This window comes from Typopeltis vanoorti, chromosome 21, assembly GCF_054136105.1.
Source record: "Typopeltis vanoorti isolate ZY-2024b chromosome 21, IOZ_Tvanoo_1.0, whole genome shotgun sequence".
NCBI classification, from domain to species: domain Eukaryota; kingdom Metazoa; phylum Arthropoda; class Arachnida; order Uropygi; family Thelyphonidae; genus Typopeltis; species Typopeltis vanoorti.
Window position 1 is genome coordinate 57958505 of NC_143569.1, and position 13920 is coordinate 57972424.

The 13920-nt window shown below is 34.4% G+C and overlaps 1 protein-coding gene across 1 annotated transcript in view; it reads right to left on the reverse strand.

Annotated features, from left to right (window-relative positions):
* The window catches only part of eRF3 (eukaryotic translation release factor 3), a 217588-nt gene that overhangs the window by 135862 nt on the left and 67806 nt on the right, over positions 1-13920 (reverse strand). Inside the window, exon 4 of the mRNA XM_090411395.1 lies at positions 9770-9803. Coding sequence (XP_090267521.1) covers positions 9770-9803 — 34 coding nt within the window. The remainder of the gene's footprint in view (positions 1-9769; positions 9804-13920) is intronic.

Here is a 13920-nt window from a genome sequence, read left to right on the forward strand (position 1 = left end):
AGCAAATGTCTTCTGCAACTGTATACTCCACCAATGAACAGATTAGTAATAACTTTCTTCCAAACAAGACTGTTTAAAAATGTCTACCAGCTACTCAACTTACCACCACTCAACAAACTATAGCATAAATTTCCAATTAGTTGGGAATTCTTCAAATCAATTCAAGACTTTAGATCATCTAATTTTTATAATAAGGTATAAAGAGCCAAGAGGCTATTTTTCCGGCAGCGTAAATTAAGTTAAGGGGATAATAAATCCCTCATTATTTTAAAGCCAGATACAAAACTTGGAGACCAAAATCTAAGAGCTTCATGCTGAAGAACTATTGGCAAGTCCAAACGTAAGTCATCACCTGGGTAGTACAACACTAGGGCAACTCGTTGCAAAGGTGGACCAAGCTCCGTCACTATCCTTAATATTTTCTCAATATAAAATGCAGCTCCTAGGAGATGTATTATTGTTTTACATTATGAGGAGAGGTCACTACCCAGACCAGTTTCGACCTTTATTAAGGACTGATCAGTGAGTAGGTAGTCCTGGAATACCAAGGTTTGAGTGAACGAAACTTGCATATACTCCGACTAACGAATTGCCAGACCGGTGTACCCATATATTATTATTACTACGATAAAGAGCCAAGAGACTATTTTTTTTGGCGGCTTAAATTAAGTTAAGGGGATAATAAATCCCTCATTATTTTAAAGCTGGATACGAAACTCGGAGATCAAAATCTAAGAGCTTCATGCCGAAGAACTATCGGTGAGTCTAAACGTAAGTCATCACCTTGGTAGTACAACACTAGGGCAACTCGTTGCAAAGGTGGAGCGAGCTCCATCACTATCCTTAATATTTTCTCATAATTCGTTAGTAGGGGTATATGCAGGGCTGGCGGAAGCGGGCATGCAGGCACCGCCGCCAGGGAATGGTTCACGAGTTAATTTTTAAGAAACAAAATTTTAATCATAAAAACAAAATAATTCTTAGAAAGATCAATATTAAATTAAATGAGGCCATATACACTGTATAAAAATTTTAAAAAAATGTATACTGCCGCCTCTTTGATCAGCCGGCTGTTTACAATTTTGCAGCTAGAGCAGGCTAAATGCTTGCCTGCAGAATGTTGCGTCTACTGCAGGCTATCTAAAGTGAAACGGTGAACAGTTTTTATGCACAGAAATGAATTTTCGTACAAAACATTTGTTGCTAGTTAACCAGTCATATGGCACGCATCTCAGTAGGCTACTGACAGTAGCGCAGTGCGGACTATTATTTCATCCGTGTCGTGTTGTGTAATAATTTCTTGTGGGTATAAAATAGAAATGGAATCAAAAATTTTAAAAAAAGTTATCCGGTGCACAAAATCATAAGTGTCATGCTGCGAAAGAAGCAGATATTAAGAAAAAAAGTGGGGCTCTTAACCAACTCGATACATCAGAAATCAGAGTTGAAGAACCGTGCACATCATCCAGTTTGCATGAAGATACTATTGCAACTATTGAACAAGATAATTGAACATGATTTAAGTGCAAAATAGTTAGGATTTAGTCAACTACAACAAGATTTAGTTGTAGTTGATCACGAAACTAACACATTGTTAGTCTCTGTGAATTTAGAAGATCCAGGTGAACAGGGAAATATTGATGACAAATTATGAGTTGTTTTAATTGAAATGGGGCCTGTTCAAAATAAAAATATAATATATCCCAGAGATACATATGGTCGTAAATTTGGCGGCACGTATTATAATAGAAAAATGGAAAACAGGAGCTCGTGTCAAGAACATGGCTCATTTATTCCGAAACTTTAAATTCTTTTTTTTTTTGCTTTTGTTGCAAACTTGTCCCACCTACTGAATCACCCACTGAGTCTTGTAGAAGGTTATAATGATTGGAGAAATGTATGACAACTTTACATAGACATGAAACTAGTTTAACTCACATGAAAAATTTCTTAAAATGGCAGGAACTTGATAAAAATTTAAAAAACAAAACTACTATTGATTTCGACTCAAAGCATGTATGAAATGGAAAAGAAACATTGGACGAGTGTTTTAGTATGCTTGACTGAAATTATAAAATTTGTTGGTAGCCGAAATTTAGATTTTTGCAGATCATCTGATAAATTATATGAATAACGGCAATTTTTTAAAATTAGTCGAACTGTTTGGGAAGTTCGATCTCGTTATGGAAAATCATGTTGAACGGGCCCTACAACGAAACAACAGAGTACACTGTTTGAGTAAAGACAGTCAAAATGAAATATTGGAAACTTTAAGTAATGCAATCAGGGATACAATTTTATTATCAATTTTAAAATCCAAATATTATTCCATAATTTTAGACTGCACACCTGATGCAAGTAAAACAGAACAAATGACCATTATTATTCGCTTTGTTTCCTGTGACAATGGAATTGTCAAGATCAGGGAAAACGTTTTAGGTTTTGCAGATATATCAGATTCCACAGGACGTGGTTTATGTGCAACAATAATGGAACAACTGGAAAAATGGAATATTCCCATTGAAGACATGCGAGATCAAGGGTATGACAATGGGGAAAATACGGGCTCCAAAATTTGCTTTTGAACAAAAATCTTCTAGCTTTTTATGTGCCATGTGCTGCTCATACTCTAAATTTAATCATTCACGATGCAGCCAAAGTGAATGCAGATATAATTAGTTTCTTTGCAATTATTCAAGAAATATACAATTCTTTTCATTCTCTTACAAACATTGGGCAATCCTTTTAAAGTTCGTAAAAAAAATTAACATTGAAACAGCCATCAGAAACGCGATGGGAAAGTAAAATTAATGCAATCCGTCCTCTACGATATCAGTTAGGAGAAATTTATTAACGTTTTGAAATTTTAAATAATGAAAATTTGAATAAAGAAACTCAGCATGAAGCACAAACATTATGTGCTAAAATAAAGGACTACAAATTTATTTGCTCTCTTATAACTTGGTATGATTTACTTAACAGAATAAACACTGTGAGTAAAATGCTTCAAGACAAAAATATGAACATTACGCATGCTTTAGAATCTATCAAAAACTTAAAAATATTCTTACAAGAGTATCAATCAGATACAAATTTTAAAGTTCAAAAAACGGCAAAATAACTGAGTGAAGAGGTGGATGGAGAACAAGAATTTAAAACTGGTACGAAAGAAGAAACAACAATTTGACTAAGCATCATGACGAAATGCCACAATCGCCAGAAAATAAATTTAGAGTGAATGTGTTTTATACACTTCTAGACGTTGCAATGTGTTCATTAATAGAACGTTTTGAACAACTAAAAGTTATGATAATTTCAATTTCTTGTATAGATTACTACAAATTAATAATGAAGATTTACGAAAAATTTGTGACGATTTAGAGATTCTCTTGAAGGACTGTGAAAATAAAAACGTAAATGCAATAGAACCATATAACGAGTTATGTGCTTTCCAGGATATTTTTCGGAAGGATAATTAAAATATTCAAAAGCCCTTTCAATATTCTTAATTTTATTGTGTCCAATAATTTATCTTTCCTTAATACTGTTAACCTTAACTATTAGTGTAGCGGGCGGTGAACGTTCCTTTCCCAAGTTGAAATTGATTAAAACCTACTTAAGAACAAGTATGTCACAAAAAATGCTTGTTAGTTTGGCATTAATAGCTATTGAAAATGATATATGTATGGAATTAGACGTTAAGACCATTATTTCTAATTTTGTGAATATGAAATCAAAAATCTTAAAATTTTAATAAAAAAAATTTCATGTATATTTATGTAGGTTAATTTATTTTCTGTTAGTCTGTAAAGATATTATTTTTTGAATACTTATTAAATGTTCTAATCATTTCTGAATTCTTTTATTATTTTCTCATCTATCTTGAGTTTCTTTTAATTTCCTAAAAGATAGTTCCACTTATAAAAATTATTACAAGTTACTAAGAATTTAGTAACTTGTAAAATGCAAGAATTTGTAAACTTTAGTTCAAATAAATTTTAACTTTAATTAAAATTCATTTTAATTTTGTTAGCGATTCGGGTCGGTGAGAAGGCTATAATCCCTGTATCATTATATTCAACAATTAAAGTGAAGTGGCTTTATCAAAATTTGCTTTAACTTTTGAGAATTTTTTGAATATACGGGATTTTAACGATTATCCTGCATGGTAAACACTCCCGGTTCGTTACATTTAGCGAACCAACATATGGCTGTTCTGTCAAAATTTATTTAAGAAATTTCAAATAATTTAAATTTTTATTATTGTAAAAGAACCACACACTCCCGTAACGTTACAGGTGCGCTTAGATACAAATTACATGCGGGCGTCAAAGACCCTAGCGCCAGCTCTGGGTATATGTAAGTTCGGTTCACTTAAACCTTGGTATTCCAGGTCTACCTACTCACTGATGAGACCTCAATAAAGGCCGTAACCGGTCTGGGTAGTGACCTCTCTCCTCATAATGTAAAACAGTATTACATCTCCTAGGAGCTGTGTTTTACATTATGAGAAAATATTAAGGATAGTGATATATTCAGGAAATAACAATCATGGAAAAGAAGCAGTAGCCATAGTATTCAACACAAATATGAGACAATCTTCTTGAATGGCAGACAGTCTCAAGTAGTGATGTGCACAAATATCAGAATGGGGAATTAGACAATGAGACTTATTTGTGACTATGGTCCCACAGAAGGTTCTACTAAGGTAGAAGTGGAGGAATTTTTTAATGCTTTTAGAAAAAGCAACTGACACAATGAAAAAGGAAAAGTTTGTCCTTGGTGGGGATCTAAATAGCAGAGTAGGAAATTATTGGCAGACATATAAAAATATTTTGGGAAAATTTGGAGAAAAGAGCAAAGCTAATAATAATGGCAAACACCTGTTGGATTTCTGCTCAGGACATGGACTGGTTATTACTAACACCATGTTCCAACATAAAAATGTGCACAAATTCACATGGAGAGAAGAGGCAAGGAATAAGAAAAGTCTCATTGACTGTATTATTTTTGATAGTGATGTTTTCCTCCTTGTGCAGGACACCAGAGTGTACAGAGGATTTGAAATTGGAAGTGATCACTATTTAGTCTTGAGCAGGATAAATTTGAATTTCATATTGAAAAGAAAAACATGTAAGAAAGTTTTAAAGCGAATAAAAGATGAGCAGCTCTCAGAAATGAACTGCAGACTAAAATACACAAAGATTATTGAAGAAAAAATGAAAGAGTTTGAGAACAGGAACCAAACTTTGGAGATTCAGTGGCAGGGCTTGAAGAAAACCCGGATTGATTCAGCCAGAGAGGCATGTGGTGAGGTTGTTTGCAAGGATAGAAAAATCAGAACTCCATGGTGGACATGTTAAAGAGGCAGTGAAGGAAAAGAAGAAAGCATATCAAAAGCTCCTGGAAAATAAGTCAGCTTGTGCTCTTAGAGAATAATGTAAGAAAGCTAAACACTGTGTAAAACTAGCTAAACAAAAGTCATGGGAGGACTTTGGCAAGAACATAGAAAATAAATATCAAGAAGGTGGTACGATATTCTGGAGGTTGTTGAAGAAGCTTAGAAATGGAGGAAAGAGTGCTGCGAAAGGAGTTAGAGATGATAAAAGTACATGAAAACAAGAGAAAAAGATATCATTGAAGTATGGAGTAATTACATCAAAAAATTGCTAAATGAAACAAGCAGTGAGAGCACAGTGGTAAAAAACACTTAATAGACATACAGTCAGGCATACATAACCATACTTGAAGTAGAAAAAGCCAAAGGCTTGAATTGTGGAAAGGCAGCAGGAGTAGATGATATTCGACCAGAAATGCTGAAATATGGTGGTATAAAAGTCTTACAGTGGCTGCACTGCATAGTTCAGAAAGCCTGGACAGAGGGACGAATTCCCAATGATTGGAGTAGAGCTCTAATAGTACCCATATATAAAAAGGGAAATAAAACTGAATGTGAGAATTACAGAGGTATTTTCCTACTGAGTGTTCCTGGCAAGATCTATGCAAGCATACTTGAGAAACGGATCGGAAGAATTGTTGAAAAAAAGATTGGTGACGAATAAGCTGTGTTCAGGCCAAATAGAGGCTGTCAGAATCAGATCTTCACTTTACGACAAATAGTCGAGAAAGCATGGGAATATAACAAAGATCTGTATTTAAGTTTTGTCGATTTGGAAAAGGCGTATGACAAGGTGCAAAGAGAGAAGCTATTCAATACGCAACAGTTACATGGTGTCAATGGGCCATTATATCAAGCAATACTTAGTCTTTATTTGAGTTGTAAGTCAGCAGTTAGAATTGAAGGAAGTACAGGAATATGGTTTAATGTTAAATCTGGTGTGAGACAAGCATGTACATTATCTATATGGATCACATTATGAAGGAAAGTGTTTATCAGAATTGGAGATGTTAATGTCAGCTCTTTGTTTTATGCGGATGATGTTATACTTTTAAATAAATCTGCTACAAGTTTGCAAGATTCCCTGAGTAAATTGAATAAGTGTTGTTATAGATATGGTATGAAGGTCAGCATTAAAAAGACAAAGACAATGAAAATCGGTAGAATTGTTGAAAATGTCAATCATGTCGTGAACAATGAACCTGTGGAACAAGTAAAACATTTCAACTACTTAGGCACGATTTTTACTGAAGATGGCAAATTAAATATGGAAATAGACAACAGAATCAACAAAGCTGGTATGGTAGGAAGTCAATTGAATAAATTCATATGGAATAAGAGAGAAATTAGTCGGAACACTAAATTAGCTGTATACAAGACAGTGTTCAAACCAGTTTTAACTTATGGATCTGAGAGCTGGGTCAGAAATAAAACACTTGACCAAAGACTAGAGACTGCAGATATGAGAGTCCTGAGAAAGATTACAGGCGTGAACAGATGGCATCAATGGCAATATCCTATTAAAAACGAGGATATTAGGAAAGAACTTGACATTGTCGGCATTCAGGAGTGCATTAGCAGAGCTAATCTCAGGTGGTATGGTCACTTAAACAGAATGGGCGAGGAAAAATTAGCAAAACAAGTGTTCTCTGCCAGGTTGGCAGGAAAACGATGCAGAGGAAGACCATGATATAGGTGGATTGATACAGTACAATGTGCCTTCGACGATAGAAATATAAGATCTAATAATGATAATATTGAAGTCTTGGCAAGTAACAGACTGATTTGGAGGAAAATTGTAGATAGGAAGTTAGTAATGATGCAAATTTTTCATGTAGTACTATCATATCCTGCACACCCCCCCTTGAGGGTACATGTCAGGAATTTGATGATGATGACTTCCTACAATACCAACTTTGTTGATTCTGTTGTCTATTTCCATATTTAATTTATCATCTTCACTAAAAATCATGCTAAGTAGCTGAAATGTTTTACTTGTTCAATAGGTTCACACCATTCACAATGTTTCTGCCTATTTTCGTTGTCTTTTGAATGCTGACCATATCTATTACTACAGTTATTCACTTTAGTCAAAGAATCTTGCAGACACTTGCAGCATATTTATTTAGAAGTATAACATCATCTGCATAAAGTAAAGAGCTGACATTAAAATCTCCAATTTTGATATCATGTTTAATACCACTTTCCTTCATAATGTGATCCATATAGATAATGAATAACAGATGGGATAATGTACACCCTCATCTGACACCAGATTTAACATTAAACTATCTTCCTGTATCTGAAGGAAGATAGTTTATATCTGAAGTACTTCCTTCAATTCTACGTGTTGACTTACAACTCAAATAAAGACTAAGTATTGCTTGATATAATGTGCCATTGATGCATACAACTGTAGCGTTTTGAATAACTTTGTGTGTTTGTGTATTCACGAAGACAACAAAAACTGAAATACTGAGTCAGTTCGTTATTGTTAATAATTTTTTATTCTCATCATCATCAAATTCCTGAGATGCATCCTCAAGGGATGTATAAGATATTATGATAGTACTAATGAAGAATTTACATCATTAGTAACTTCCTATCAACAATTTTCCTCCAAATCAATAATCAGATGTTATCTGTCAAGACTTCAATGTTATCAGATCTTAGATTTCTGTTTTCTAAGACTATTATTTGAATCCAGAAGTCTTATGAATTTTAATATGGCTTTATGTGGCACCAATCCCCAAAATGTTTTCATGTAACTCTATAATACATTCATACTGTGGACGGGCTAAGAAGGAAAATTTTTTTTATTGATTTTTATATACTTCTTGGTATTTTTAGTTATTTGTTTATTTTTTTTTAAGTCTACCTCATACCTAGAAACAATCACTAACATCAATGCTCATGGCAGGATTCAAACTGCCATGAGCACTGATGTTAGTCTGTTAGTTGTTAGCTGGAGAGCAGATATGCTAACCACATTGTAACCAGGCTGACTAATCATTCTGTTTGTTTAAAAATAAAAACAAATTCTCAATAACTGAAAATTCCTATTTGCTTGAACAACTTATATTTCCACTTAAAATAGCCACTAATATGAACATGAAATATGACTCGTTATTGTGATTCATCTTTTGAATGTAGTTAATGGTCTGTCTCCCTGACAGTCCGTAATGTTGGATGAAACATATCAGTTACTAAATAAAATTCTATACAATTTTTTGCTACATGTGTAAGCCATAAAGTTACCTTATAATGTTGAGTGTATGTTCCATTAAAGGTATATAACAGGATAATTATTTCTGAAGAATTCAGATGAGCAAATATAATCAAATGCCTAGATATCAAAAAAAAAGGATGAAAAATGTAATTCTTCTTCTTCTTATTGTGCTATCTTCTATCGAAGGTCAGCGACCATCTTGGCGAACAAACTGAGCTCTTGTGCTAATCTGAGCAGTTGTGCACTGCTCTTTCCTGTCCACGTCTTGATGTTGTCAAACCATAATATTCTTTTTCTTCCTCTAGTTCCTTTGCCACCAATTCTTCCTATCAAAATAGTTTGTAGAAGTTGGTATTTGCTGTTTCTCATGATGTGGCCAAGATATGATGTTTAATAAAAATGTAATTAATGGCTAGAAAAACAAATGAATAATCAAATAGTTAGAAACAACTATTTACTGAAGATAGTAATTACTGAAGACATCAGGAAATAATGATTAAAAATAAATGGAATAATTTGGTCATTTTATTATGCCCATCATCACACTACCAACTACAGATTTGGGACAGTTAAATAATTAACAATTTTTAAATAATCATCATCGGTGTGGTTAGCCTAGTGGCTGTGCGCTTTGCAATCATATGCCTGGGGAAGGAATGTCCTAGATTTTATTCCCGTTGGTGACATGAGGAGCTGAAGGATCTTCCTCAGCCATAGCCAAATTAGCTTGTCTTGGGCATGGACAGTAGGTTTTCCCCCCCCCAGTTTATCCTGTGGTTTTTCATCCTGCAAAGATGCAAACCGGCCTTGAGAACTCAACACTATGGACATAGGGCTGACCACCTTATCCTGTGAATGGTTTGAGGTCCGATGATTAATAAACCCTCGACACCGCAAGGTAAAAGAGGGAAAAGGAAGATGAGATGAGATAAATAATCATCTCAAAGGAAAATGAATTATATTGCAAACATAACAGCCTGAAAACATTAAGTGTAACAAAAGATACTACATAACAGAATTTTGCAGATACAAAATGAGAAGTTTTCTTTCCATCAGTTCAGATAAATTAAGTAAAAACAGCATCCATTGGATTACTATATTATAATATATAAAAGCATTTAATATTAAAGAACAGTACTCACAACAACTGACCACCGATAGTAGATTTACCAGCATCTAAAAATATAAAACACTGATCTGAATATACACATACAGGTAATTCAAAAAATATTTACAGTGCAACTTATTATTAAAATAAGATACTTAGGAATATTCTTATTAGGATGAATATATATAATAACTAGAAAACACAAGCATAAAAACTAAGATTTGCTAAAAACAGTCATTGTTTAAAACATTTAATTTAGAGATGTGTATCTAACACATGCAGTATTTCCTATTCAGAATGGCATGCAAGCAAAGCAACTTCACAAGACTGCTTCAAGAGATGAAACAAGGCATACCAAAGATCAATCTATTTTGCAGCTTATGTGAAGACGAGATGTAACACCTGACTTAACTCTTCATTTGTGGATGACATCGGCAGTGGTCCTTCCCAAATTTCATAACTTCTCCCACTCTGATTCATGTAAGCCCTACTAGAGAAACATTCTCTAGTTTAATCCTTTATCCAAGTGTAAGCAAACAAAGTTTGTGCATGAAGTAACTTCATGACTGGGCAACTTGTATATAGAGGCTAATGACTTCACATACTTGCCTTAGTATCCCATAATGCAACATACACACATATCCTTACGGACATGTATAATGTAATGCATTGTGGGAAGGGTCACTACCCACACTAGTTTTAACCTTTATTGAGGCCATATGTGAGAGCCACAAGGTTGAAGTAATGCAGAAGCCATATTTTCTTATACAAGTAGTCAAAAGGTGTCACGCCTTATTACTAAAACAATATACCAAGGAAAATGTGAATTTGTTAGCTATGCGAGTTGCCCAATTGTGAAGTTACTTCATGAGTAAACTTTAGTTTCCCACAACATAGAAAATGGTTTATAGAAGATGGGATGGATTGCACACTACACATTTTTTTCAAATGATAAACTCTGTAGTTAGGGAGAAATCATTTATGTATAATATAACTTTTATCTTCTTGAATGGCAGTCAGTCTCAAGAAGAGTAATGTGGGCAAATATGAGAATGGGAAACTGGACAATGAGACTTATTTGTGCCTATGGTTCGACAGAAGGTTCTATTAAGGTACAATTGGAGGAATTTTTTGAGGCGTTAGAAAAAGCAACTGACACAATGAAAAATGAAAAGTGGTCCTTGTTGGGGATCTAAATAGCAGAGTAGGAAATGATTGTGAGACATACAAAAATATTTTGAGAATATTTGGAGAAAAGAGCAAAGCTAATAATAATGGCAAATAGCTGTTGGATTTCTGCTCAGGACATGGACTGGTTATTACTAACACCATTTTCCAACATAAAAATGTGCACAAATTCACATGGAGAGAAGAGGCTAGGAATAAGAAAAGTCTCATTGACTATGTTATTGTTGATAGTGATGTTTTCTCCCTGGTGCAGGACACCAGAGTGTACAGAGGATTTGAAATTGGAAGTGATCACTATTCAGTCTTGAGCAGGATAAAATTGAATTTCATATTGAAAAGAATAACATGTAAGAAAGTTTTAAAGCGAATAAAAGTTGAGCAGCTCTCAGATGTGAGCTGTAGACTAAAATACACAAAGATTATTGAAGAAAAAATGAAAGAGTTTGAGAACAGGAATCAAACCTTGGAGATTCAGTGGCAAACTCTGAAGAAAACATTGATTGATTCTTCCAGAGAGGCATGTGGTGAGGTTGTCTGTAAGGATAAAAAAATCAGAACTCCCTGGTGGACACAGGAAGTTAAAGAGGCAGTGAAAGAAAAGAAGAAAGCATACCAAAAGTTCCTGTCAAATAAGTCAGCTTGTGCTCTTAGAGAATATAGAGACAAATGCAAGAATGCAAAACACTGTGTAAACCTAGCTAAACAAAAGTCATGGGAAGACTTTGGCAAGAATATAGAAAATAAATATCAAGAAGGTGGCAAAATATTCTGGAGGTTGTTGAAGAAGATTAAGAATGGAGGAAAGAGTGCCGTAAAGGAATTAGAGATGATAAAGGTGACATGAAAACGGGAGAAAAAGATATCCTTGAAGTATGGAGTAATTACTTTGAAAAACTGCTAAATGAAACAAGCAGTGATGACAGCACAGTGGTAAAAAACACTGACCAGGCATGCCGTCAGGAATACATATCCATACTTGAAGTAGAAAAAGCCATCAAAGGCTTGAAATGTGGAAATGCAGCAGGAGTAGATGATATTCGACCAGAAATGCTGAAGTATGGTGGTATAAGAGTCTTACAGTGGCTGCACTGCATAGTTCAGAAAGCCTGGACAAGGGAAAAATTCCCGATGATTGGAGTAGAGCTCTCATAGTACCCATATATAAAAAGGGAAATAAAACTGCATGTGAGAATTACAGAGGTATTTCCCTACTGAGTGTTCCTGGCAAGATCTACGCAAGTATACTTGAGAAACAGTTGAGAAGAATTGTGGAAGAAAAGCTTGGTGAAGAACAAGCTGGATTCATGACAAATAGAGGCTGTCAGGATCAGATCTTCACTTTACGATAAACAGTCGAGAAAGCATGGGAATATAACAAAGATCTGTATTTAAGTTTTGTCGATCTGGAAAAGGCATATGACAAGGTGCCAAGAGAGAAGCTATTCAGTACGCTGCAGTTATATGGTGTCAATGGGGCATTATATCAAGCAATACTTAGTCTTTATTTGAGTTGTAAGTCAGCAGTTAGAATTGAAGGAAGTACAGGAAGATGGTTTAATGTTAAATCTGGTTAAATCAAGGATGTACATTATCCCCTCTGTTATTCATTATCTATATGGATCACATTATGAAGGAAAGTGGTATTAAACATGATATCAAAATTGGAGATGTTAATGTCAGCTCTTTGCTTTATGCGGATGATGTTATACTTCTAAATAAATCCGCTACAAGTCTGCAAGATTCTCTGACTAAATTGAATAGCTGTTGTAATAGATATGGTATGAACAGCAATAAAAAGACAAAGACAATGAAAATAGGCAGAATCACTGAAAATGTCAACTGTGTTGTGAATGGAGAACCTGTGGAACAAGTAAAACATTTCAGTTATTTAGGCACGATTTTTACTGAAGATGGTAAATTAAATATGGAAATAGACAACAGAATCAGCAAAGCTGGTATGGTGGGAAGTCAACTGAATAAATTCATATGGAATAAGAGAGAAATTAGTCGGAACACTAAATTAGCTGTATACAAGACAGTGTTCAAACCAGTTTTAACTTATGGATCTGAGAGCTGGGTCAGAAGTAAAACATTTGACCAAAGACTAGAGACCACAAATATGAGAGTCCTGAGAAAGATTATAGGCATGAACAGATGGCATGAATGGCAGTGTCATATTAAAAACGAGGATATTAGGAAAAAACTTGACATTGTCAGCATCCAGGAATGCGTTAGCAGAGCTAATCTCAAGTGGTATGGTCACTTAAACAGAATAGGTGAGGAAAGAATAGTAACAAAACAAGTGTTCTCTGCCAGGTTGGCACTAAAACGACCCAGAGGAAGACCAAGTTATAGGTGGATTGATACGGTACAAAGTGCTTTAGACGATAGAAATATAAGATCTGATAATGTTGGAGTCTTGCAAGATTCTCTGACTAAATTGAATAGCTGTTGTAATAGATATGGTATGAAGGTCAGCAATAAAAAGACAAAGACAATGAAGAAAATGATATAGGCAGAATCATTGAAAATGTCAACTGTGTTGTGAATGGAGAACCTGTGGAACAAGTAAAACATTTCAGCTACTTAGGCACGATTTTTACTGAAGATGGTAAATTAAATATAGAAATAGACAACAGAATCAACAAAGCTGGTTTGGTAGGAAGTCAAATGAATAAATTCATATGGAATAAGAGAGAAATTAGTCAGAACACTAAATTAGCTGTATAGACGACAGTGTTCAAACCAGTTTTAACTTATGGATCTGAGTCAGAAGTAAAACACTTGACCAAAGACTAGAGACTGCAGATATGAGAGTCCTGAGAAAGATTAGAGGCGTGAACAGATGGCATCAATGGCAATATCATATTAAAAACGAATATATTAGGAAAGAACTTGACATTGTCAACATCCAGCAATGCGTTAGCAGAGCTAATCTCAGGTGGTATGGTCACTTAAATAGAATGGGCAAAGAAAGATTAGCAAAACAAGTTCTCT